This window comes from Wyeomyia smithii, chromosome 2 (assembly GCF_029784165.1).
Source record: "Wyeomyia smithii strain HCP4-BCI-WySm-NY-G18 chromosome 2, ASM2978416v1, whole genome shotgun sequence".
NCBI lineage: Eukaryota > Metazoa > Arthropoda > Insecta > Diptera > Culicidae > Wyeomyia > Wyeomyia smithii.
The window spans coordinates 249,605,153-249,631,677 of record NC_073695.1 but is presented as its reverse complement, the minus strand read 5'-3'; the positions used below and the strand labels follow the sequence as shown (position 1 = coordinate 249,631,677).

The window sequence follows — 26,525 nt, the reverse complement described above, 5'->3', positions numbered from 1 at the left end:
GGAAGGGTTTTTCTCCTCCCAAAAGGGAGATAATCTACCGAAGGCTTACAGGATGTTAGGCCCCCCTTGGGACGGGGTGTAATGACAGCATGATCGTCGCTAGTTTTCGGCTCCACACACATTCATACATACGCAATGAGCGAAAGAGTGGGCAGACAGTTTGGCAACGTTGCTTCTAAACTCGTTTTGAAAACGGATGTTAGACCTGTAGGCGTTGTGAACGAAGAACCGACACACGTTGATGTAGACGATCGGACCCGGCACACTAGCGAAAGATGGATGAAAGAGGATGGCAGTAGGTAGCAGTCCGTCTCGCTTGCAAGAATGTCTCTCTCGCAACCTGTCCGGCTGCCACCCCTAACCACCTGCCCTCGATACTCCCCTTGTCATGTGACTCGATCCACGACGAGTCATCGCACACTTGCTATACTTGCTGGCGCGCGTTGTTTGCCTGTAGTGGTCAGGTCAGCGCCGACTTCGGCTGTGTACGTACACGCCGACACAGTCGTGGGTGCGTGTGTGCGAGCCTTCGGTCGAGTCCAAGGAGGCAGAGATATTTATGAAAAAATAATACCACACCACTCGACTGTGTATGCTGCTAACGTTTAGTCACATCGGCCATCCTCTCTCGCGGGTTGATTTCAAAGTGCTTCAGCACAGAAGAGACACAAGCAGAAATGAGTTTAAATGGAAAACATTAACGCGCAGCACGGTCTTGGGCAAAGCAAATTTTCGGTTCTGTATCAGAAAAAAATCAGCTAAATTTTAGAGTGTTTCGGTTTGTTTTGTTTATTTGAAAACAGTGACAAAAAGCGCTGGAAACTGTATGGTGAAATAGAGGCTCTTAGCAGCGGAGAGTGTGCAGTTTTGTGAACAATTTAATCAGTCAGTCAGGGTGGACACACGAGCGTATCTGTTGGTTCACACTTGTGAAGTGAAACTCAAAAGTGACAGTACGGTTGCAGTTGTGTGAGCAGATTGAATGTGTAAAAACTTCGAAAATAATTCAATAATGGCGCACGGACTACATTCGATGATAAAAAGTGAAATTGGATGCAATAACAGCAAACCCCGGGTAGAACAGCAACAGCGCACCGGTGGTGCGAGTGCGGCCAGTTCGGGTTCCGCTGGCAAGATGGGCTCCCGAAGGATCTTTACACCACAATTCAAGCTGCAGGTGCTGGATTCCTATCGGAACGATGGTGATTGTAAGGGTAACCAGAGAGCAACAGCTCGCAAGTACGGTATACACCGAAGGCAAATTCAGAAATGGCTGCAGGTGGAAAACAATCTCCGCTCAGCGGCTGCCAACAGCTCCTCCAATGGGGCTACCAGTACGATGAAAATCAACCTAATGAGCAATAGTGGCAATCATCCGCATCATCCGCAGCCTCAGCAGCAGCACCAGCACCAGCCTCAGTTCCAGCTTCATCATCCGCACCATCACCATCACATCCACCATCAGAATCTGAATTCCATTGAACTAAAAGTGCCCATGGATTCAACCAGACACCGCGTCGCTCAAAACGCCAGCTCCAACAATAACAACAACAACAACAACATCAACGGCAAAGAGAGCAGCGTCAGCGCTTGTATAATATCGCCCGTTTCAACTCACACATTGCTGTCGCCGTTCTCGCATCCACACCACGAAAGTTCGTCGTCGTCAGCAAGTCTATCGGTACTTAAACCACAAAGCCGGGATCCGACGGCAAATGCTGCTGCAGCGGCAGCAATGGTAAGCCAAGTGTTGCGGCCAAATTTTTCACCTGTCTCCGGGGATTTTCCTGCCGTTGCGGTACCAACCCATCATTCGGGATACGAGCAGCTCAATCTGCTCGACACCTACTATCACTATTGCTATCCCAAGTGTGCAACTGTCAGTCCCATCCCAAGTACGCAACCAATCGATCTTTCGCGGTCGCAGCAAATTCGCAGTAAAATGGAACAAGCTCTCTCGCCATGTTCAACTGTTTCGTCCGTCTATTCGTCCCGGCCGCGATCTCCGACACCAACACCGGTCAGTATCAAGTGTGAAATGCGCGATCCTGCTGACGACTGCGAAGTCGTTGATTTGTCTTGCCGAAAGCGCAAAGCTTGTTCAACCAGTGACGATTCCATCGACGGCGCAAGTCCTCCCAAGTCGGTGAAACTGTTCAAACCGTACCTACTGGACGAAAAAGATGACGAAAAGGATTCTTCCATTGATTCACCAGCGGCAGAATCATTAAAAGATGGCGTTGGCTCTTCGGGGAGGCTAGACAACTATCCCATCATTTGGAACTTTCATGCTCAGCAACGCTACTACGAGAACCTCTACGAGTACAACAGCGGCCAGTACGTCTATCCACCGAGTCCGCCCTACATCCATCAGCCACCCCTTACGCCAATTCCACGAACTCCGTACAGCACTCTATCCCCGTCTCCGCCAAGTAGCAACGGGGGCAGCAGCCGCTGGGCCGCACCGCAGGCTTCACCAGTTTCCGGCTACGACAGTTCTACCTCGATCTCGTCCGTCTACAGTACCGACGGAAACGACGACGGCTATAGCTACAGTCTGGAACTAAAACAACAGGCCATCGATAGCTACTATCACGACGTAAGCTGCCGGGGTGACTTCCGAGCTGTCGCGTCCAAGTACAACATTAACCGGAAGTACGTCGAAAAGTGGCTGGCACAGGAGGATCACCTAGCCGTCAACACCGTCAGCAGCAGCAATCCACCGCCGCCACTACCTCCTCAGGTGGTGGTTGGGTAAGCCATAGTTTTGCTTTCGTTTTATTCTTCTATACATAGTACACAGTTAGCAGTTAGCAAAGTCAGGATTTCGTTCGACACCGCGTTTCTTCCGTTGAACACAAGCATATACGATCAATCCTGTGATGTTCTCGTCGTCGATCATGTAATGATCGGCGGTCGAATCGCGGTTTTCATTCGCTCTGTTAATCGGGGCTCAGGTTTGATACTCCGAGTTCACAGGGACTTTGTTGGAATGAAAAAGAAAAAACTGAAATGTGATATTTATAACCTATACATATGATCATATCGTAAGTAAGTTTGTCAGGATTAGCGAACAGCTAAGAAGTGGTGTGATTTCTATACGGTAGGGCTAGGAATTGGGAACACATAGAAGGATTGCGACTCGAGTGAAGTAAGAGAGACAGACACTTATCTTAACTTGTAAAACACGGCACTTGCAGACGGCTACTCACAAAAATCGGATCCTCTAATTAGCATAACAATTACACTTTGTCAGGTTTAGCAAACTTCGTAAACCGGACGGGGTTTCGTTCGCAAAAGCTGTGAAGTTCCAGAGGTTCCCTCCCTTCGTTCGCAGGTGTTGTCACTATCCTGGTTTGGGTTACACCCACGTTGATGCGACTTTGCAACTAGGATCCCAGGTAAAATTACAAGCAGATCTCACACCGTGCCGTCTCTTTTCTTCCTTCGCCAGAGTTTCTTTGGGCGACTTTACAAATCACAGGTGCCATACAGTAGATTTTAGCTGACACTTTCCGCCTGCCAAGTGCAGCAACCTGAGAGACTGGAATCAGCTACCCCCTCCCCTGGCGATCGTGTAGAAAAGCTGCAGCCATAAAAATTCAAAGGCAATAAAAGCAACACCTTTCGCCGCATCTTCATCGCCATAACGAAGGGATGGGAATTTCCCATAATTCCTCTCCGGGTCGTAATTAGTCCTTATGTCGGTTCGCACTTGTTTTGCATTCTTTCTTGCACTGTTTGCTTGCCTCCTAATTGGAACAAGCCAACTCCTGTAGTCGGTGTCTGACGCGCTGGCTTCCATTTTGTTTTTGGTTAATAATATCGACCCAAATTACAGCAGATATTTTTCGTGTCCAAAATTATTCGCGTTTGCGAACGCTGTCGCCTTACGAAAGGCTTCACGCAAGAAGGTGAACCGTTGTATCATTCGCCATTTTTGTGCCTTTCCTAAGATATCCAACCATGCGCAGAAAAATTGCACCACATCAGCGGATTATATGTTTGCGTTAAATTGCAACTAAAATTAGGCGAATGATTGAACAATCGTCTCGTAAACGAGGAAAATTAAAGGTGCCACTAATTGCTTCTCTCGTGCCTCGACACAGACGTCAGACACCTCCGAGCACCGTCTAAGATTCGACGTCCACCCGCTCGCTCGCTCGTCTTTTCGTTCATTTTATTTATTCTTTTTTGTTTGTTTCAAGTGCCACCTTACGCTACTCAGGAAAGAAAAAAACAAATAAGTGAAGTAGAAATGAATCACTCAACGCGCAAGTACCAACAATTCGTTTACACTATAAATTGAGCCAATCGGCACATGATTTCAACATTAATTTTGCACTTCTGACTATCGCCCTCTCTCTCTTTAACTCGGATTTCGCGGTCCCACTTTGATGTTCCCTAACAACAGTAGCAACAAAATGAACTGACAGCAACAGAAAAATGAAATCAAAAATACAAATTTATCTCACAGTGTCACATCCAATCCTGTCAAATATTAACATTTGTGAATATCAAGTGCCTAATCGAGTAGGAACAAGCAAGTAATAAGCTAGCGTAAGAGTAAGTTCAAGTAAATCAAGTGCCAATACACCAAGCAAAACAGCTGATAGTAACTAAAACAATTATTGCTAATAATGATTTGATAAAACGAACAATGGCGGAGTGAGCCGATAGGGAGTTAATCTAGATAAGCTCCTCCTGGCTCCCCATTCATCCAGCAGCCGGCGAAAAAAAAAACGGCGGAAATCACAAATCACGAGTCCAGTTCTATTGTTTTCCTTTGTAAATTATTTAAACGATTCGCAAGTATGTTACGATATCATTTCTGTTTTTCGTTGTATATAAATAAATGTAGCGTTGAAAGGAAAAAAAAAGAAAAACGGTAGATTTCTTTACGAAATGTCAAATCGCGTTTCTACTGTCATCATCATAACTTATCTAGTAGACTTTTTCATTTGAGTATGTGCATCAAGTATACAGGTTCGTTTGTAAGGTTAATTGTACTAATGATTGTAAACAAATATTATTATTCTTAATATTATTATTTGTAGCTTATCTTTGAGTAGTTGATTTCGAGAATAGTCAGTGTAGTGACCGTGTGATGATGAACTGAAGGCAGTTATATCCGTGATGCGTAGTCTGCATTACCCGTAGCAATTGTAAATAGTAACACTGAAAGTTTAAAAACAAACCAGCCATACTTGAAAAGAATGAATTGGAACTATTTTAATTATCCGCGCGTGTCGCGCGGTACGTTAGCGCGCCGTGCAACAGCAAGCAAAGCGAATAAGGAAAAATCATATTGTATTTTCTATTACTATATTATACACACTTTGAATGAGAGTTTTTTTATTTGATCGAAGAATAAAGATGCGAAATATATCTATTCTATGATAGTTGTAAAACATTATCATAAACAATCCTAAAACAGACTATGTTTGTTATCTTGGTAAAAGCGACGTTTTTGAAGAAGTGCTCAGTTTGGTTCCTCTGTTTTCCATTTTTCGATCTTTCATTATTGGTTGTTGATTTTACCGTGGTAAGTATTGATATGATATTGAATTTGAGAGTTTTCTAGGTTTCTGGTGTTCCCATATGAAGACCGCAATCTGCAAAACGCAGGGTAAAGTATAATGGTTGAAAATGTAAGTAATCGAAATTTGCCTAACGAATTCAATTTAAGTTTAAAAAATAAACATTTTTTTTTCTTTCATTCTCTTTGATTGTTACTCTACTACCTGTAATCGCATAATTGTAACATTCGACATTTTATGGATTTCGTGCTTTTTATTGGGAAATGCTTAGAATAGTATGTACTTTTTACATCTGAAAAAATATGCTTATGTTTGTGTGAAAAAAGTCGTAAAAAATACCAAGTTGTTTTGTCACATAGCGTAAATAACCGCTAAATTGTCACACTACTTAGCTTTCCAACTTTTTTTTTCAAAAAAGCTTCCATCCAAATCCACATCTGCATCCTTTGGAACTCGGAAGTTATTCTGGTCCGGTAACCAACCACCGGTGATCCGTTTCTGATGTTCAGCTTGTTGAATACATGAAAAACTTTATTTCCCCTGTGATATATTCCAAAAATAGCTTGAAAGTGACGGCATAAATGTATCTTTGCAAAAATTTCAACCAATTTGACTTCAAAAGTAATATTTAATGTATACATTATGTAAAGTAGTGCTTTTTTCATGATACAAAGTTTAGTTAACCCTTAAATGCGCAATGTTGTTTTGAAACAACATTACTAAAAATTTAGAAATGGAATTCATTAGAACTGCTCTCTAGACTCTAGCGAAGAAAACCTAACACCTGTAAGTGCTGTATTTGAATGTTTTTTTTTAATTTTTGCTGTCAAAATCTCGGAAACGAAAAAAACTATGGCGAGATTTCCGACTGGTGCTGACTGTCTTTGAAAATAAATTTGAAAATAAGGTTAGTGGTTAGGGAAAAGGTCTGCTTTATCAGAAATTATACTAATAGAAGGTCAATTTTAAAGTTACTGTTAACAAAAGTAGTTGTTTAGACTTTATTCTGCGATAAAGTCGCAGTGTTGTTTTTAAACAACATGGTAATATTCGCACATTACAAAGTAAATCTTTCCATTTTTCTATGCATATTGATTAGTTTTAGAGCAGTAAACCTGGTAAACAAAGATTTTATGTTTTTAGTTGATTTTTTAACATCGTGCGCATTTGAGGGTTAAAGTGTCTATTTGCAAGAATATATTGGAAACTAAGCATGTCAAAATATAAAAGTGCGATTTGCTCGAACAACCAATTTTGCAAATGTTACAAACATGCGATTATGGGCAGTCTACTTTCGTTATTTTTAATTTTTGCTAAATTTTCACAGAACCCTTTTTCTAACGTTTTTGTACTCAAGTTTCGACTCATGAGTGGTCGAAATTTAAATATGCAGGTATGAAAACAGTGTTAAAAAATTAACCTGATTAACTCTTCAAGAAATTTCGTATGAAATATTGCCCATGCCGCTTGTGTAAATGTTTAAGTTTAATGGCAAGTGGAATTTTTTTTGTAGAGTTTGTTACGATTGTCGGTACAACAAAAACGTTTGATGAATATTCTTTTATAATACCCAATAAATTTTGAACAACTCATACTGAAAGGTTTGCGTATAATTGAAGGTGCTTTATCATCAATTTTTTAATTGAGGTGTTCAAAATAATTCAGTGAAAAAAATATTTTCCCTCGTGAAAAATGCGATACGAAAAGCATGTGCAACTTTCGGAGAATTAAGGACAAATTCTTTCACTTTGCCTCGATATCATCGGAGATCAAATAGAGAGATTTTCATCTTGAATTTTATCAATTTATTATATGACAATAGCTCATTGAATGTTTCACTGTAATTATCGGTATTGTTCTACGATTTTTCTTCAAATTGGCTGCACTGGTCTGTAATGGCGTCCAAGCGTCATCTATTAAAGTAAAATAAAATTCAGATTTACAAATGAACAATGATTGCAAATCGTAGTAATTTATTACCAAAATTCTTTCCCGTTTCTATCAAATTCGGTTTGATGTGCTTCATTGGCTGGTGGAATCATTGGGCCGGTTTTCTTTGAAAACAACCTTGGACTTAAATCGTTGGTGTATGTGGACAAGCCTAATATTATTGAGGCCTTACAAGACGACATAACACGGGTTATTGGTGGAATTCAGGCCGAAATAGTAATGCAAATGATGCAAAATTGGACCTTCCAAATGGACTTTTTGAAATGTAAACGTGATCAACATTCCTATGGAGAAATCTTTAAATACTACAAGGTATACACTGCCGTTCTACGCATAGTTGACCCATGTTACTTTTGGTCGATTTTCGTTTTTTATCAGCAATGAGTCTATTTTCATGTATATTTTTGAAAAACTACTAAAAATAACATTGTTTGTTCCGAAATTCTTGAAAAACCATACCAAGTCTGTTTGTCCCATCGATGATTTTCTACACATATTTGTCCCACTAGATTTTTTTTTATTCTTATTCATCCCACTAACCACTAATTCCCATATATACTACTTGGGAAGTGCTACAAAGCACTAAAGACTTCTCCTAACAACGTTTGACTACATAACGGGTTTCAGAAATTCGGTATCGAAAATCACTTTGCTCGATTATTTAAATGCGGCACGTTCATATCTTTGTTAGGGATACCTAAGGCTTGTTTGCTGGTTTGTAACCTGAATGCTTTTCCTTTTCGAGCAAATAAGAAGACGTAAAACGCAATGGATTCATACTAGTTGGAAGTTGTAAGAACTGTCTTTTGTGTGTGGTCAAAATGGTGGAAGCCCAACAGCGTTCAAATATGATAGGAATGGGTAATCTAGAAAAAAAAAACAATTCCCCTTTATAATGGTAAGTCATCTGATATTTATTTAATTAACCTTCACTTTCATCTCAACTATCATCACTTTCGTATAAGACAACAAGATTAGCGTGATCATCTTCGTGAAAATTAAACAACCTTGTATCCCCAGTACGAATTTTTTATTGGGAAGCATCGAATGCACGTGATGGGACTGATATGCGAAGAAATTACCTATTGAAAGCCCAATTTCTCGGCATTATTGTCCCAGTGGGTATTTCTATAGAAAAGAGTGTTAAACCTAAAAACTTTCAGTTAGGTTTATTGAAAAAAGTCTATTGCAAGCTAAAACTGGTAAGGAACGCCCAATTGCATTTGTCACATTGACACAATGCGTAAAAGTATTGTAAAACTCTAACATCGTTTTTCTCATTTGCATGATTTGGATCATGGGACAAATATGCGTAGAACGGCAGTACAGCCCTAGAGGATAACGTAGGACAAAGAGTGTAATTAGAGTGATTTTTAGTTACATAGGTATAATGTAGACTTTGACTTGCGCGTGGTTTTGGGTTTAATTCTTGACAGAATCAGGCCGTTTGTCCAGTGACGCATGATTATTCTCAGGCTTCCCGTAAATCCTTTCTTGACGATAAATTCTTCATAATCCGAATGATTGTTTTTACACTTTCCAATATTGTGCTTCTCGTGGTTGTTAAATGCGCACCAAGAATTCTATTGGCTCGAAAACTAAAAACGAACAGCTACAGTGCAAAAGTGTAGTTCTGGTGCAGCTAAACACGAACTCGACATTACTTTACTGATAAACAGAGCATGTTTGCGTAGGTGAATTCATGAAATCTTATTGCAATATTTCCATTACATTCAATTTCAAAAATGACACAGATAGGTATCGGTTGGGCTGGTAGTAAGTCACTATTTAGTGAGTTGGTCACTGCTTTGAGGCTGGTCACTTAAAAGTTCCTATGGGGCCATCCATACAAAATTTTTTGAATTTAAAATTATTAGATTTTTAATAATTGCAAGTGGAATGTGAAGCACGTTTTCTTTTGCTTAGTCACTAATTTCAACTATTTTGATGATGAATTAGAGCAAGGAATAATATGTCACTGAACCGAAGCTTTTTCTTGTTGTAATTGTTGTAGTGGAACTTATTTTTTTCCTACAAAATTGTATCCATTTACTGCTGATTTGATGTCGAATGTCTGTCCGTCTATGAGGATGGAATTTTGTGATTATAGAAGGGTTTGGGAAAGAGGTAGCTGTACTAATAAGCTGAAATTTTGTATAAGGATATTTTCGAGAAGATGAAACTTTTAACACCTACCGCCAAACGTAATTAGAAAAACCGACTTCTATTGGCACTTTGCTGTTTATGTCATGCGGTAAACAACAATTCGAATATTGAATGGGCTACGCAAAGATTTTCTAGAACTGCACGTGCGAGCACGGTAAGCGGTATCGCTGATAATAGCAAAATTTTTTCTCCCGTACTCATATTTCTACTACAACGCAAACCTTATTGAGAATGAGTGAGTTTTTCTAGTCTCACTTTACTATATGATAGTCATTGATTTTGGACTCTCTCTATTTCTCAACCCACCTATCTCTTCAATATTCCTAAAATTCACATTTCTGTTAGTAAATTTTCTACCGGTCTATTTAACATACACTTGAGACGAAATCGTTACCTTACGATTTAGCAAAAAATCATGATTATAGAAAAATCAGTCAGCAGAGTTTCACTCGCATCGATTTTGTCACAAACATATTGTCTTTTTTACTCAATCTATTGATCAACTTTACTTTGTATTAAACGTGTATTCAGAATGTTTGATCAGAAATTACAAAAGAAGTTCGAGCAGTAAATTTTAATGCCAATTTTCAAACAAGTTTCAATCAAAATTATCGATTATTGAGTCGTGCCAGTCTTAATATCAATTGACGATATAGACACTTGCTTACTTTTCCATCACATATAAAAGGCTTGGAAGCTTGGAAAGATATCCAGGAAGCTAAGCCGCTTGGAAAGATATCCAGGATTTTTTTTTTTCATGTGAATTTTCGTCATAAGGCGGGGTCTAGCGTGGTTGGTAACGTCTCCGCCAACCACGCTCGACGCCTGGGTTCGAATCCCACCGCCGACATAGGTGTCGATGGTTGTGAGGTGGCGTGATCCACTCACAACCAACCAAACTGGTCTAGATTCGATCCTAGCCGACACTGGGAGATTTTCTGAGGCGAAAAATCTCTGGGATCACGCCTTCCATCGCATGAGGAAGTAAAGCCGTTGGCGCCGGTCCGTTAATCAACTTCAACTCAATCAATCAGTTAATCATCAATTAATCAATTTTTTTATTCGTATTTTGGAGGGTTTTATCGGAAAATTATGGACCTATTTGCGTCATTTAATGGGCTCTGCGAGTCAAACAACTGGATGCGATGCTGAACTAAACCAAGTAAAATAAAAAAAAAACTGCAAATAAAAAAATATTTTTTGGAAAAATGTGGTAATCGAACAGAATTGCAAAAAAATGCAAAATAGGGGTTTTGTAGCTTAAAAAAGTCATTTTTTCATAAATCACGTTCGGGCAACCTGAAAACATTTTTTTTTTAAATCGAAATGTTCTACGAAAATACTACAAATAACATTATCTTTAAATTTGGGGTGATAACCTTGAATTTTTCAACATCGATGTGTATGTTAGGCAGGAAACAAGATCTAAATTTTAGGTCCGTCCTCAGTACTGTATGGGTTTTACCAAGTTTGTTGTTGTTTGTACCACCATGTTTTTCTTCAGGACATCAGTTTAAATAACATTTTCACAACTGATCATTAAATTGTCTGCTGAAGCAGGTTGTTATGAACTTTACAGAAATGCTTTACCTTCGAGACATAAAAATAGTCTAGCCTCATGGCTGTGAATATTAGTTGATCTGTTGAGACGAGGAGATTTTGTCAAATTTTAATGGTACCGTAAACTGGGGTAACTTCGACCTCTAGGCTCACTTTGATCACTTGCCCCCTTTTTTAGATTTGCGAGAAAAAGCGCTCGTAGTTCTTGGGATTTGTTTTATTCTCCACTAATTGAGTTTAAATGTCTTCTTTACTACTATTGATGCCTTTATAGGCTTAGAATTAATTGTTTCATACGCTAAAATATGAATGGATAAGAAACTAGATTTTCAGAGGTTCTTATAGCATGCAAACAATCGGTTCAACCAGATATAAAACAACAAGTTACAATACGTAAAGTTTTCAAAATTTGTTCCCATATAAGCTCTTAATATAGATAATTATCGATTTGACGTTAAAGTTTTTGTAGGTTTTCCCTTAAAAGCAAATTTAGGTCTCAATAAACTCAACAGCATATTTTAGGCTTTCTTTTCAACGGCAACCCACGACGTCACCTACTATGCAACATTAGACTACAAAGCAACCCGTGAATTATCGTCCCACCTGTCAGCCAACGATTTTCTTAGTTTGTTTTCTGGAGTAATTTCTCGTGAGCGAATCAGAAATAATTTTAGACGTTCTTAAATTATAAGAAAAAGGTAGGTGCAAGGACGTGTGTACAGTAAATACTACAAGGTATACAGCCCTAGGGTTGTATGAAATGGTGACGTGGGACTAAACACTGTAATTAGGGGATTTTTTGTTACAAAATATACAGAGTCTGCAGACAGAATCAATGTGTTTGCTCAGCGACTGTACGTATTTTTATTTTCAGCTTCCCTGGAAATCAATATTTGGAATATATTCAACAACACTCAAAAGAATATCATTTATATTTGGCGATATTATGCCTGTAGTATTTTTTTGTGCAAAAAATATGTATTTGACAAGGCACAAGCATATCGTGCTTGTTGAAGAAGCACAAAGAATTTCTCATAATGCGTCAAAGTCAGAATTAACTCTATATCCTCAAAAACCAAATCCAATAATACTTACGTTATCATAATGAATGGTTTTGTTTTATTTAACTACATTCGCTGTATTACGGAGACAGGAAATATACGTTTATTATGGTAAAGCTTAGAATAATCATATATCATCTAACAATTTTGAAATGTTAAAGAGATTCTGTACGAATCTCACTGAATAAACAAAAAAAAAATCACAAGCATTCGCAGGCTCTTACTCTTCTATAAATGTATATATTTAGGAATTTACTCTTTCGATACTATCAGGTCAAGATTATTTAGTGAATATCGAAGATAAAATTAAATAAATATCCGTTGCAAAAATTTACAATTCTTGTTGAGTAATTTATGGCAATCATATTTATGAGATAAACTTTCAATCACCATCAACAGCAGCATTGCAGTTTTTCCTCAATTGCATACAAATAGAAATGTACGAACAAAAGTGTACCACTGCAATACGAATAGTACCGCTGCAGTACGAATAGAAGTGTACCGCTGAAATGTACGAATAGAAGAGTACCACTGCAATCATAGACGACGAGAGACCTGCGGTTCTTTACTCCACTGGTACTGTTGCTTTTACCGGCATGTTTTCTTTCAAGACATCAGTTTTTATTAGGTTCTTCAGAACCTAACACGCAGGTTTAGAAATTGTTCAAGGATGGGTATTGTTTCAAACTTTTAGGAAAACTTTTACCTTCGAGACATCACATTAGTCTAAGGTCATGGAAGCAAAAATAAATTGACCTATTGGGACGGGGAGACTCTGTCGATTTTTATTTCGAAATTGATACAGGGAATATCACAGGGAACGGATGGTGTCCATTCACGTTGTCTGTGCTAGGAATGCTCGCATGTAATTGGTTCACTATTGACGTAAATTTGTTATTGAAATTTTTCATCAATTTTACCGCTTAGCAATGAAATTAGAGTGATAATTAGCATATTACAAAATTGTTATACATTTTATCTATCCAACAACATATTGGTTATTATTATCCATCATGTGGTTATGCTGTTATTAACGTTTGAAATCTGACGCAACATTTACCCGTTTCATTTCCAATTTTACAGAATGCATCCCAGTATAGTAAACAAAGACGTGTCCCACGTCAAAATACGAAACTGTGCCGAACGCTTTCGCACTGCGAGAGGAAAACAGTTTTCGCTTCGCGAGGCAACTCGGTTTTACAGTATACCCTACGAAACGTTGTATAACAAATTGCACAGCTTATCCTTGGATTCACCCGGAGGATCTACAATCTATAACCAGTTCCTAGGAAGCAAAGCTTTGTAAAACCATCATGATTGCCAGAGAATGGGGTTATCCTCTAAGTTCAGCATCAATCCAGAAGATTGTCAAGGGCTATCTAAATCTGAAATATTATCACGTCTAAATTCATCGGCATCGGGAGAAAACTGGCTGTATTTGTTTTTGAAACGGAACAAATCATCACTAGCGACCCGCTGGTCTCGGGCTTCAAATGCTGAGTTGACAACCTAGAAGGAGCGTCAAACATAGCCTTGGCCCTCTCAAGTTCCTATCTCACACATCCACGAGTCATATGATACAACTGGTTGGTGTTGCCTGGGCAATATTGTCATCCGACAATAGCTAAGTGAGAAGGTGCGAAGCGATCAGGGGCACGTAAAGCACATTCCGGCGATAGAGGAAGTGCTTCGCTAACCCGAGCGTCTGTTCACTAAGATGGTGCGGCTCAAAACAGCGTCTGATCTCCATGTTAGGAGCGGCTGATCAACGTCCTGGTGGCAGCGTGGGGCTCTAAACAGAGCTGACACGTTTCGTCCCTCGACGAAACGAACTGCCCCGGAAAACAACATGTTACAAGCAACGTAAGAGATAATACGGTACGGAACAGTCGATATGGACCTAGGCAACGAAATAAGGACTACGATTGGAAATTTGGGACATGGAACTGCGAATCGCTCTGCTTTCCAGGATGCGTCAGGATAATCTACGACGAGCTACATCCACGCAACTTCGAAGTCGTAGTACTGCAGGAACTTTGTTGGACAGGACAGAACTGCCCATAATTCAAAAATTGGCTAATATGCCATAGGCATCAAATCGAGAAAAACGCATTTTAAAGTTTTTTGTCGGTACAACATATTTTTACTGTTCATGACAACTTTTTTATTAAGTATATCACCCTTCATATATGCTGGAACTTTGCCGTTGAGTTGAAACAGAGAAATCTGCAGGAAAATTTCGTCCGCCACGTATTTTCAACGCAGTAGCCGTTTTTGCAATTATAATGAAAGGTCAGTTGACAAACCGGTGTGCAATTTGGCTAATATGCATACGATGTGAATTATATCGTGCTCGTTGGTAATAAAAATGGTTTTAAATTTAATAAAACAACATGGAAGCACAAGTGAGGATGAAAAGGACGACGAGACAATTGTTACGTGCAACAATATTGCAATGTAACAAAAATATCATTAATTCATAATAATCTCACAACCCACTTTCCTATTTTTTGTCATCAAATCCAAAAATGAAATCTGAATCTTCTCTTTATTAATATAACTTCTAATCAATGAGCGAAATAGCAGTTTTTCAAACGTAAAGATTTATGACAGAAGAAAACAGTCACACGTTTTGATCATTGGGTTTCGCAGCGCAACAAATAAATTCTTGTAGCATCAAATATTCTTCGTGAAAAAGTCAAATTTGATGCAAGGGCCTTACGATCGCTTGCCTAGGCTACAACACACTTTCGAAAGTTAGACGAAACATAGTACAGTAATAATACACTGGTTCGTGAACATGCCACAGGTTGAAACATATTGGATATTAGCCAACTTCTCAATTATTTTGGATATTAGCCAAAATTGTTTCGCATTTGTTGCCTTCCCAAATGCATTTTTTGACAATCGGCTTCCGTAGGGACCTTATTTAGGGTGTGTACCATCACGAGAAACTGTTTTCTCGATTTTGGTAAAAATGGTATATTAGCCAATTTTTGAATTATGGGCAGAGAAGGTATGGAAAAGCGGGCACCGGACGGCTATTTTGTACCAGTGTTGTGGCACCACCAGCGAGCGGCTTAGTAGTATTGAGCAAGATGCGCCAACGCGTGATAGGGTGGCAGCCGATGAACGCAAGGATGTGCAAGTTGAGGATAAAAGGGCCCGTTCTTCAACAACGTGCACTGCCCACATGGAGGAAGACCCGACGACGGGAAGGAAGCGTTCTACGCACAGCTGGAGCAGGTCTTCGATAGCTGCCCGCGACGGGACGTGAAAATCGTCATTGGGGACATGAATGCTAAGGTAGGACGGGAGGCAATGTACAGACCGGTAATCGGACCAGATAGTTTGCATGCCGTGTCTAATGATAACGGCCATCGGTGCGAAAACTTTGCGGCCTCCCGTGGTATGGTAGTCCGAAGTACCTTCTTCCCCCGCAAAGGTATCCACAAATCCACCTGTAGATCACCCGACCAACAGACAGAGAACCAAATCGACCACGTTCTGATCGATGGCAGGTTATTCTCAGACATCAACGTGCGCACCTACCGCAGTGCAAATATAGACTCGAACCACTACCTAGTAGCTGTGTGCATGCGCTCAAAACTATTGACGGTGTATAACACCCGTCGAAGTCGAACGCCGCGACCAAATATTGAGCAACTGCGGAACGCCGAGGCTGCACAGAAATACGCGCCGCAGCTGGAGGCAGCGCTACCACGGAAGAGCAACTTGGCGCAGCTACTCTCGAAGATGGCTCGAGGAGCATCCGATCCTCCATAGGTAGCACTGCTGTAGCGCTTCTAGGTACAAGGGCTCCGAATCATAGAAATGACTGGTTTGACGGCGAATGCAAACGGTTAGTCGAGGAGAAGAACGCAGCATAGGCGAGAATGCTGCAACACCGTACGAGAGCGAACGTGGAACGATACCGACAGGCACGGAACAGCCAAAATTCGGTCCTCCGAAGGAAGAAGTGCCAGCAAGAGGACCGAGATCGCATAACAATGGAAGAGCTGTGCCAAGCTAACGACACCCGGAAGTTTTACGAGAAGCTGAACAGCTCCCGTAAAGGCTGCGTGCCGCAAGCCGATATGTGCAGGAGATTGGACGGCAACCTCCTTACAGACGTTGTAAGGCTGTCAGACGACAGCGCGGTAAAGATGGTTCTTGAATTCAATCCGTCACGGAGACGGAGAGGTGCACAGCGAGCAGGGTGGATCGATCAGGTGGAAGACGACCTGCGGATCCTACGTAGACTGCAGAGCTGGCGAATTGCAGCCGTGGACCAAGTGGAATGGAGACGACTCTTACGTACAGCAAAAGCCACATCACGGCTTGAGACTGTTTGGTAAGGTAAGGTAAGACCCGCTGGTCTCAAAATATCAAACGTTGCACAGCGAAAGTGGGCCACGAAACTAGATATTTTGACAACCTGGAAGAGACGCTTGAGGTGTACCAACGGAAAATATTATTAACTACGATGAGACTAACTTCACCAACGACCCGGAATCTAAAAAAGTTATATGAGTTAGAAGAGAGAAAAGGCGCGTTGGAAACGTGCTAGACCACTCAAAGACATCGTACTCGGTCATGCCCGCTGGATTCGCCAACAGGAATATGTTACCACCTAACGTAGTTTACGCAGCGCCTCATCTATATCCGACATAGTAAATAAGCGGTCCCAGAAAATGCTGGTACAACCGAATTAAGTCAGGTATGACACTATACCCGATTTTCGATTCCTAGATCTTGAAAACATTTTTGTTCAGGATGGTTTGACGGTGATTTCTGTTGTTGTCGCTGACTTCCGAACAAGGAATTTAGAGTCATTATCGACGACACCCACTTTTGTCAGCCTTTGGATGTCGCTTATATACGACCCTTGAAAAGGACCATCAAAATCACACTGGAGGCTTGGAAAAAGGACAATAAAGGATGCGTTCCAAACCACGTTTTTCCTATATTGCTAAAATAAGCCTTGGACAAAATCGAAGCGAACAACATAAAATCCGGATTTGGGGCTTGAGGCATACATCCGCTGAATACATTTTCTTTTCTTCGATAAATCCCAAACGCTACAGAAAAGGCGCCGACTAGTAGCTTACTTTCAGTTGAACTGCTATCGTTACTAAAGGTGGAAAGATTTGAATGAACCAGAAAGCGAAATATTCCGAATCGACGCCGGTTGATAGATATTAGCGAGGAACAGGTGTAATTCTGTATCTGGCAAACCGAACCGTGGCAACTTAAAACGAAACACCCTGGAACCAGTAAACCGCCAATCGTTTAAGCTACTAAAATTGAAGGCTTTGGAAACTAAAGAACAGCAAACACCACTTCCTTTATCTAAGCTGCACACATGTAAACATGAAAACGATGATCCGAGCTAGATTGTCAAGATAGAAACGAACAGACGCACCACTAAGAACCTGCAATCTCAGAAGAAGCAAACAGCAAATATATTCTGAAAGAAACAGCCAGCAAAAAGATTGCGAGATTAAACATCCGGTAGGCAATCCAAGTTCATCTAAGTCCGCATTTAAATTTTTTATTATATATGAATAAATAATTTAAGAATTTTTATTTATTGAAATTTTCATCAATTTTCGCTGATCAGCAATGTAGTAATAAAGATAACTGACAGGTCAAAAATAGGTCCATCATTTCATCTGTCCAACGACATATTGATTTTTATATTCTACCGTGTGGGTTTACAGCAACTTAGGTTTGAAATCTAACGTAGAATTAGCCCGGTTCCATTTATATTTTTACAGAACGTACCACACTATAGAAAACAAAGATGTAGTCCTAGATCAAAAATAAATGGCACGAACTAATTCATCGATCCTAATAAAAATTGTATATGTACGAGGCATTTTTAGATGTTTTATTCAATTTTTAAAGGGAGGCTTTTGAAAATCGCCCAATAAAATAATTTAATAAGATCATGCCAAAAAGTAGGCGTATGAGTGTCCCATTTTAAAATTAAACATGTCGACCTAAGAGCAACTAAGCTTTTCTCACGATGGTCCAGAAGGAAGTTCCGTAGAAGATCGTATCGGATTCGAGAAAGCTTGGGAGGAAGAAAAATGAGAACGTTACGAAAGCCGACAAGTGCGGTTTCAAAGTTACTGAATCAGAAGAAATGGTTGATAACGTTGGACAAACCTCAGCAAGCATACACAATAAGAAGCTGTAAACGATGGTTGCGTAACCAAGGCAGAAATATAGAACCTCATAATTGATGGTCGGATAAAACCGCAGATCACTCTTTCATTTTCCGAGTAAAACGGGAAATGATTGCTGCGTGAAGTGAATGTGTGCTTTTTCATGCCTTAATATTATCATCTCAAGTGTTGGTTAACACTGATATAGGGTATTTGTTCCATTATGCATCTCAAGTAGGTCAGCGTTCGCGAAACATCGAACCAATACGCTTATCTGCTCTTATGGAATCGATCAGTAATGGGAATTTGGATATTTTGTAAAACAAACCAATTTCACAGCGCTCCCATATTTATTTCACCTAAATCACTGCGCCAATATTCGTCTAACGATGTTTTTTGTTAATGGTTTTCGTAATGTAATTTTTCGTGTTGACTATATCTGATTTGACATTTTTTATTTTTTTTTAAACGTGGAGAAAACAGAAGAGAATACATTTAGTTGAGATTTAAGATTTGTAAAAAAAACATTTCATATCTTTCTACTATTTAAAACTTTTTTCTGGAAAATCTGAGATGTGAACTTTTGAGAATACACTATTGTTAGTGTTGAATATTTAAAGTGTAAGGGGTTTTTAATTGAACGAAAAACTTTGATTGGTTATCGAACGAATGTCGGAATAGCTGTGTGAAGCAGTACGACAAATTTGTTTCCATACAGGTGATTAGAATAAATCAATTTCTCAGTGAAAAATCTATCAAATTTAGAGCTTTGAAGTTAGTTTTTTTTCACAATATTTCAAAAGTAAGTTTTAGAAGAAATCTTACTTTTGATATATTGAATCAGAACCAAGTCCAATGTCCGTCGAGGCTTCTGGCTTCAAATATAATAATATCAGCAAACTGGATGAAGCTGCAGAGTGACACTTCACTGCACGGTTCGATATTTTTACGACACCAAGGGGCGTTTGGTCAGTAGAATTTCACTCTCTATCTCTATCTCGTCACCCCTGTGTGTTATTACACAAGTCGCGCACATGTGCGCTCTTCGTTGCGGTTGGTGCAATTCGCAAATCGTTGGGGAGCATTGGTTGCTCCCTTATCTCAATCAGGGCGCTGTGATTTTGATAGATTACTACCTAGAGGTTGTCAAATATCGAGGGAGCCGGGTCACATACACAGTAACGCGAGAGCAACATAAACGAGCGCGCCCGGTTCGCACCCTAGGTGCTGGCTGACCGGCTTGGCCTGGTACCTCTATGTCTGATGGGATTACACTGTAGAGCGTGGCAATATCAGCTTAAATTTTTAGTGCATCGGTCCGTGCTGATGAATAAAAATAGTCTGTAAATGACCTAGGTGTGAAAGCATACTTATAATGTAATCTAGGAAGTATCTGCTAATAATATTACGAAAATAAGTTTAACACCAAATCAATACAATTTGTTTATGCGTAAAGCAAATTCAACTTTTCGCAAGATTGATTTCAAATCGGACTTAGGTCACATGTTGTCTACTAGATACTAACTACGAAGTCAAATGAATCGCTTATCACGTAAATGATCGATTGCTGTGAGCACCATTTGCAGGCCTGGCCAGAACTGGTACAGCGAAACATGGAACTCGGATTTCAATAAAGCGTAACCGGCTGATAAGAGAACCGCTACTCGTTATTTCGCGACGCGATCCGGACCGACCTCTTCCGATTTAGCTGCACTATCTAATTCAATTAATTCTTTATTCTAGCATCATCAGACAGTTGTTTTAATAGTTAAATAGAACTTAGCCTAACAGTTTTCTGTTTAAATATGGGCGCCAAAGTAAATGTCAAAAAGTTGTGTGTCAAAAACTTGTGAAAATTCTAATCATGTACGCTACAGGCTCGAATGATGCGCGAAAATTATTCGTAGATAGCGATTTCAAAGAATCTATTTTGCCATTCACAATTTAGGCAACAAACAATGCTTGCTGTATCTTGCGGCGACGTTCAAGTGTGTCAAATGACATCAATCCGGATAAGGAGGCAGATTAACTAGATCACGCCAGGGTAAATCTTTTCTAAAAGGGCGTGTGCAATTTGCATAGGTTCCGTTCAAAGCAGTGTAGCTCAGAATTCTTTGGTTGTACAAAAAATAGCCTGAGAATGAATTGTAGGAAACTAATAATACTTTACACAAAAAATATATACGCAGTGCAAAATTTTTTTTTCGTCAAAATAAATTATGAATAAACACTAAATTTTAGTTTCCAAAACAAAAAAAAATTGAATAATCTCTTTTTTGCAAAGAAACTCGAAACATTTGATATAAAGTCCAGAATGGATAAATAAAGATTAATGTTTTATTGAAGATTAAGTTTAAAAATTCAGTTTCAGCATAGTCATATATATGTGATTTTGAAAATTTTAGATAGACAGTCAAAATTGAAAAGTTATAATGATTAACTTTCTAGATGCATCCGTTTTCAAGTTATTTCAAATTTAAGGGAGTGTTACGGTCAAAAATTGGTCAACTTCAATCTACCGTACTATTTTTCTCGAGTATCAAAAAGTCCAAATAAGCGCAAATAAGGCGCTAAGTAAGCGTTGAAATACGTATATGCAAGTGATAAGTGAAGAGTGATAGAATTGAATAGTGAAAGTGGATAAAAAGTGTAATGTGTATCAAAAATAAACCTGAACACCCCTCATTTTTAAATGTGTGTGTATGGTAGCATGGTTTATGTTTGATTTTAACATTTGCTCTCTAGTCTTTAGTTATCGCGATGATCCGAACAACTCGCACGTCAAGTTAGAAAAATTTGTGAATGTGACCAAATCAATTGTCATCAACGTAATAATAGTGTTTGGAGAACGTTCGTCGATTGCCATGGAGACAAAATCCGAAGGCTCCAAAAACGACGAAAAGAGTGGCCAGTAGTTTCAAATGGAATCCCAACCTTTCCGTTCGAGTTGTCGCAAGCAGTGCTTTACGCAAGCAGGCTGGAAGTGTTGCAGAATTGAGCTGAAACTCAAACCGGACTGTCAACGAGCGGAACAGCTTCCTGGATAGAAATATTATATGGCAACTCGAAGAGGAAAGCTGACTAAGATTTTCAAACACAATAAACTGTCAAAATTTGCGAAGAAACATCTCGTCTGGCAGGCCGTCTGTTCCTGAAAAAATGTCTGTTGCCTTTGTTCGAGCCGCACAGTTGTTCCGTTCTATTTTGGTCGGATTTAATATCTTGCTATTACGGAAAAAGGCTATGGGTTTATATGCCGCGAACAACGTACAGGTGATGCCAAAGGACATAAACCCTTCCAACACGCCAGAGCTCTGCCCTGTCGAAAAATACTGGGCTATCGTCAAGCGGGACCTCAAGAAGACACGAAAAGCAGTTGACAACGAGATTTAGTTTGAAGCTAACAGGCGTTCTGCGGCGAAAAAAGTGACCAAGTAGGCTGTACAAAACTTGATGGATAGAGACAAGAGAAAAGTCTGGCAAGTCACATTCGCTAAAAATGAAGCTTGAGTCAATATTTTTCCTTTATTCTGTACAAATTGAACTTGACAAAGAACATGATTTGATTTAGACAAATGACCGATTTACACACATTTTCGTCAATTTTTGAGTTTTGACAGTTTCTGAACAATTATTGCAAAAAAATTAAAAATACCACACTGCAATCAATTTCGAACACTTAAGCTATAATGTAACTTCTTGCTTTAAAAAAACGATGGAAAATGAATTTTCTCGTTAATTAAACGTTAAGCATCTTGATAATTTTATTGTTGCTACAATAAAGTGCTATTTATATAGACTCAAACATGTCTTGTACCTACATGAAAGCAAGTAGAATTAAAAATTGGGCTTTGATTCAAATTCCGAAAATTTCCGCTAAGACGGTGCAGAGTGAACGACCTAATATTGACTTACTTTTTTCATTGTCTACTGATTTCCTGCAATTGATCCTACAGTAAAAAGCTACACACCACTAAATGGAGGCATTCCAATGAACGAAACGATATGCAGTCGCCGTTCGATAATTACAAGTCTTTTAACTGTAACATTTTGTAACTGCAATACCGATAACTGCCTCCCAGATGGTCTCGAGGTACGACGCTGGCCTAACAAGCCAATCGTCGTAGGATCGAGTTTCGGCTCGGGAGAAACTGTTTGTGTCAGTAGGATCGTAGCGCTAGCCCCGCAATTGTCCTGTGCACTAAATAGTCGGCTGCGAAGTCTGTGTATAATAAAATAGAAGGTCAAGTTCCGAATCGGCATGTAGCACCAAGGCTTTGCTTTGCTTTACCGATAACTGCATCAACTTTGCAGTTATCGGACCGCAATCCGTCAAATCTGATGTTGAAGTCATATTTGACATTGAAGTGACAGATCTCGCGGGGGGATTCTAAATGCATTTGGAAATGAAAATTGTTGAATCTCTAGAAACATTTCAAAAGAACTTTTTCATTTCTCTCGATTTTTTTTTTTTGATTTCTTTTACTTGTTTTCTTTATCCTAGATGGGAGATTATAGATCTCCACTATTAATCAATGAAGCAAATTCACCATGTTATGTGGTTCACTTTCCGTAATAATTATGAGAGAAAAAAAAAATTCCTTGTGCATTGTTTGGCTAGGTTTCACTACTCAGCGAGGCAGTGCATAGTAGATCACAAACAATATTTTGTGACCTCGCGTTAAATAGACCATTTTAGGAACTGACAGGTGTCACGCATCCTGCTGACATTGATGTTGCTTTCACTTGCGTTATGTCAGTGGTTCCGAGCTTTCTGTCAAAATTTCATTCATGAATTGAGTTCAGAAACGTCTCGTAAAATGGTCTATTGTAGTGATGAACTTTATCTTCGCCTACATATTGGTTATGTAGTTACTAAAATGCAATAAATTATGATGCGGAAATATGACTATCAAATTGATTAATCGAAAAGCTTGCCTATTTTAATTTTCTGTTATTTTTTGCCACTATTCCATTAAAAAAATACATTCCGACATCATTGAAAACAAAAATGGTAGTGACCGACCCCCCTCTAAATTTTGGCATGTGTAAAGAGTTGCGTTATCGAACGGCATTCGATAACTGCAATTTAAACATGTTGCAGTTAGTGAACGACGATTCAATTTTATTCTGAAGTGTTCGAAATTTGAATCAAACGATACATCATTCAAGTGAATTTAAATTGTAACTAGGGTAGAACTGCCTTGGATGGACCACTTCCTTAAGTGGACCACCCGTCAGATTCACTCAATTTACGCGAAAACTCGATGGATTTTCAGAAAACTTTCACCGGGAAACATCTTGTCCAGCCAGTCTGCATCACATACATCGATGTTACAAGAGATTCAATTAATCTGACAGGTGGTCCACTATAGGTTAATAAAATAAAGAGGTCCACTACTGGTTAATTTACCCTATGACAAGCTTACTTACCTTGCTGTCATTGTTCGTGCTTCCAAAAAGCGCCACACAAATTAAAACACTAAAAATTGAGACATTTCTGGCCCTAGTGAGAAAAATTACACAAATAAACAAGAAAAATATTCTTCATGTCGCATACTGATGCTTTGCCTCCAATCCTACAAAGCGAAAAACGTTCTTTCACCCAGCGCCTACTTTTTGATCAAATCGGTACACCACATCATGATTATTATATCACTCGGAAAGTTGTTAGTTTTGTTAGGTAAAAACAACGCGATAATGATTTTTTATATTTTTTTTTTCATTCATTTTAAATAAAGTATTTGTACATGGGAATTCTCTCCCTCCAGATGGTCTCGAGGTACGATACTGGCCTAGAAAGCCAGTCGTCGTAGGTTCGAGTCTCGGCTCGGGGGAGACTGTTAGTGTCAGTAGGATCGTAGCGCTAGCCCCGCAATTGTCCTGTACACTAAACAGTCGGCGGCTGCGAAGTCTGTGCATGAATTAACAGAAGGTCAAATTCCGAATCGGAATGTAGAAACAAGGCTTTGCTTTGCTTTTACATGAGAGTTCAAAATTTTCAAAAAATTATTTCGATTTTGGGGCAAGACACTATTGATATATTGCAAAAAATTTCTAATATTCAATATTACGAAGTATTTATCGTTGCATTTTTGCGCCCCCCTCGTTGGAGGGTTGTCATATGACAATTTAACGATAAATATCAAAATATATTTACCGATATCGAGTGATATCATCGAAATATTTCTCATGAAAATAAAGGTGTCTAGCCCTTTGGTTTCAATGGTGTTTGCAAATATTTTTTCTGGAAACTTACCTACTTTCCTGATAAAACATCGAGAAGAACACCATTTTTGTGAAATTGTTGTCCGAAATTTTTACCACATGTCCCGCCCATTGTGTCTTTCCAGCTTCAGAGACTTTCTGGATACTGGACTCACCGTGAAGTTCCGCCAGCTCGTGGTTCATTAATCGCCACCATATGCCATCCTCAAATACTTCGCACACATCGTTCGAAAATGGCCAGTGTCATTCTCGAGCATTGTCCATGTTTCGTGTCCGTATAGGACTTCGGTCTTACAAGCACCTTGTACATGGTGCATTTGGTACGGGGGTGAAGTTTGCCGGACCCCAACGTCTTGTGGAGTCCGTAGTAGGGACGACGTCCAGCTATAATACGTCTGCGGATTTCCCTGCTGTAGTTGTTGTCCTACGGTACCAATGATACGAGTTACACAAACTAATCAATCATCTCGAACTCATCTCCGTTAATCACTACTTCCTATGCGAGTCCTATCGCCCTCGGTTTAGTTTCTTGTAGAATCTTCGTGTTCTTGAGAACGATACAACTGCTCCATTTCTCACACTTCAGCTCTTCCAGGCGGCGCTTTTTGTCCCGGAAAAAACGGTCTGTTGTCTTCGTTTCTGTTTTATCGACTCACGTTATGACGGATCCTTTGCTGCAGCCGCAATGCCCACGCTACGTTCTTCTCGTCTAGAAACGTTTGACACTCCACTTCGAACCAGCCGTTACATCGATTCCTCTCGACTAATCCAACAGCACCTCTCGCTGCGTTGTTAATGACTGCTTTCACTGTACTCCAGCAGTGCTCCAGTGTGGCTTCGGTAAGCTCTTCCTCGTCTGGCAACGCTGCCTCAAAGCTTTGTGCGTACTCAGTAGCGACTTCTGGAGCGGGCGACGGTAGCGGATGTTGTGTACAGCCGAATGTCTTTGGCGCATTTTGACCATCAGGAGGAGTGGTCGGAATCGACGGTTGCGCCCCGATAGGTTCGGATGTCGATAGTATTCGAGAAGTGTCTTCCGTCAATCAAAACGTGATCGATTAGTGTTTCAGTCTGTTGGGGTGATTTCCAGATGTACCGATATGGGAAGCATTGCTGGAAGAAGGTACTTCGTGTGGCCATGTTCTTGGAGGCGGCGAGGTCAATGAGTCGAAGGCCGTTTTCGTTCGTGACCCGGTGTGCGCTTCCTCCTCCTGTCCAACCTGAGCGTTGAAATCTCCGTTAACGATTTTGACGTCATGTTTTGGACAACTATCATATGCACGCCTGAACTAATCCCCAGTCTCGCTGGAGGACCATCTTAAAAGCACTGTTTAGAGACCCACGCTGGCATCAAGACGTTGATCAGCCACCCCTAACACGGAGAACAGACGCTGTTTTGAGCCGCACCATATTGGTTAGCAGACGCTCGGGTTGGCGAGGCATTTTCTCTACCGCCGAGATTTTGTTAACGCAGTTTCTACCAATTCAATATAAATTATTTTTTGGTCTAATTCTGTGAACATATGTGGAATTAAATAGTGATTGAAAAATAATGGGAAACTTGAAACAACGAGTTTCAGTTCCAAAAAATCCGAATAAATTGGCGAACGATAGTTGGATTATAGTTTTCAGTAAATACTACAAGCAATACAGCCCTAGGGGTTGTATGAAATGGTGACGTAGGACTAAATGTATATATTATATGCTGCGTTAAACTGTTCATAGGCAACACTACCGTTTATTTTTGATGATCGTTATTGTAAAACTAACGATGCATGAATACATGAAAATTTTACCCTAGTAGTAGTTGCGAAAATTCTCATAACTCTTATCTTCAAGCATCTATA

At 39.7% G+C, this 26,525-nt stretch overlaps 1 protein-coding gene across 1 annotated transcript; it reads left to right on the top strand.

Moving 5' to 3' along the window:
• The first annotated feature begins 594 nt into the window (after positions 1-594).
• Positions 595-5,438, top strand: LOC129724035 (homeobox protein 13). Its single transcript, XM_055678625.1, has one exon. It carries the CDS (start codon positions 983-985, stop codon positions 2,756-2,758), a length of 1,776 nt encoding a protein of 591 aa, XP_055534600.1. The 5' UTR covers positions 595-982; the 3' UTR covers positions 2,759-5,438.
• The last annotated feature ends 21,087 nt before the right edge of the window (positions 5,439-26,525 follow it).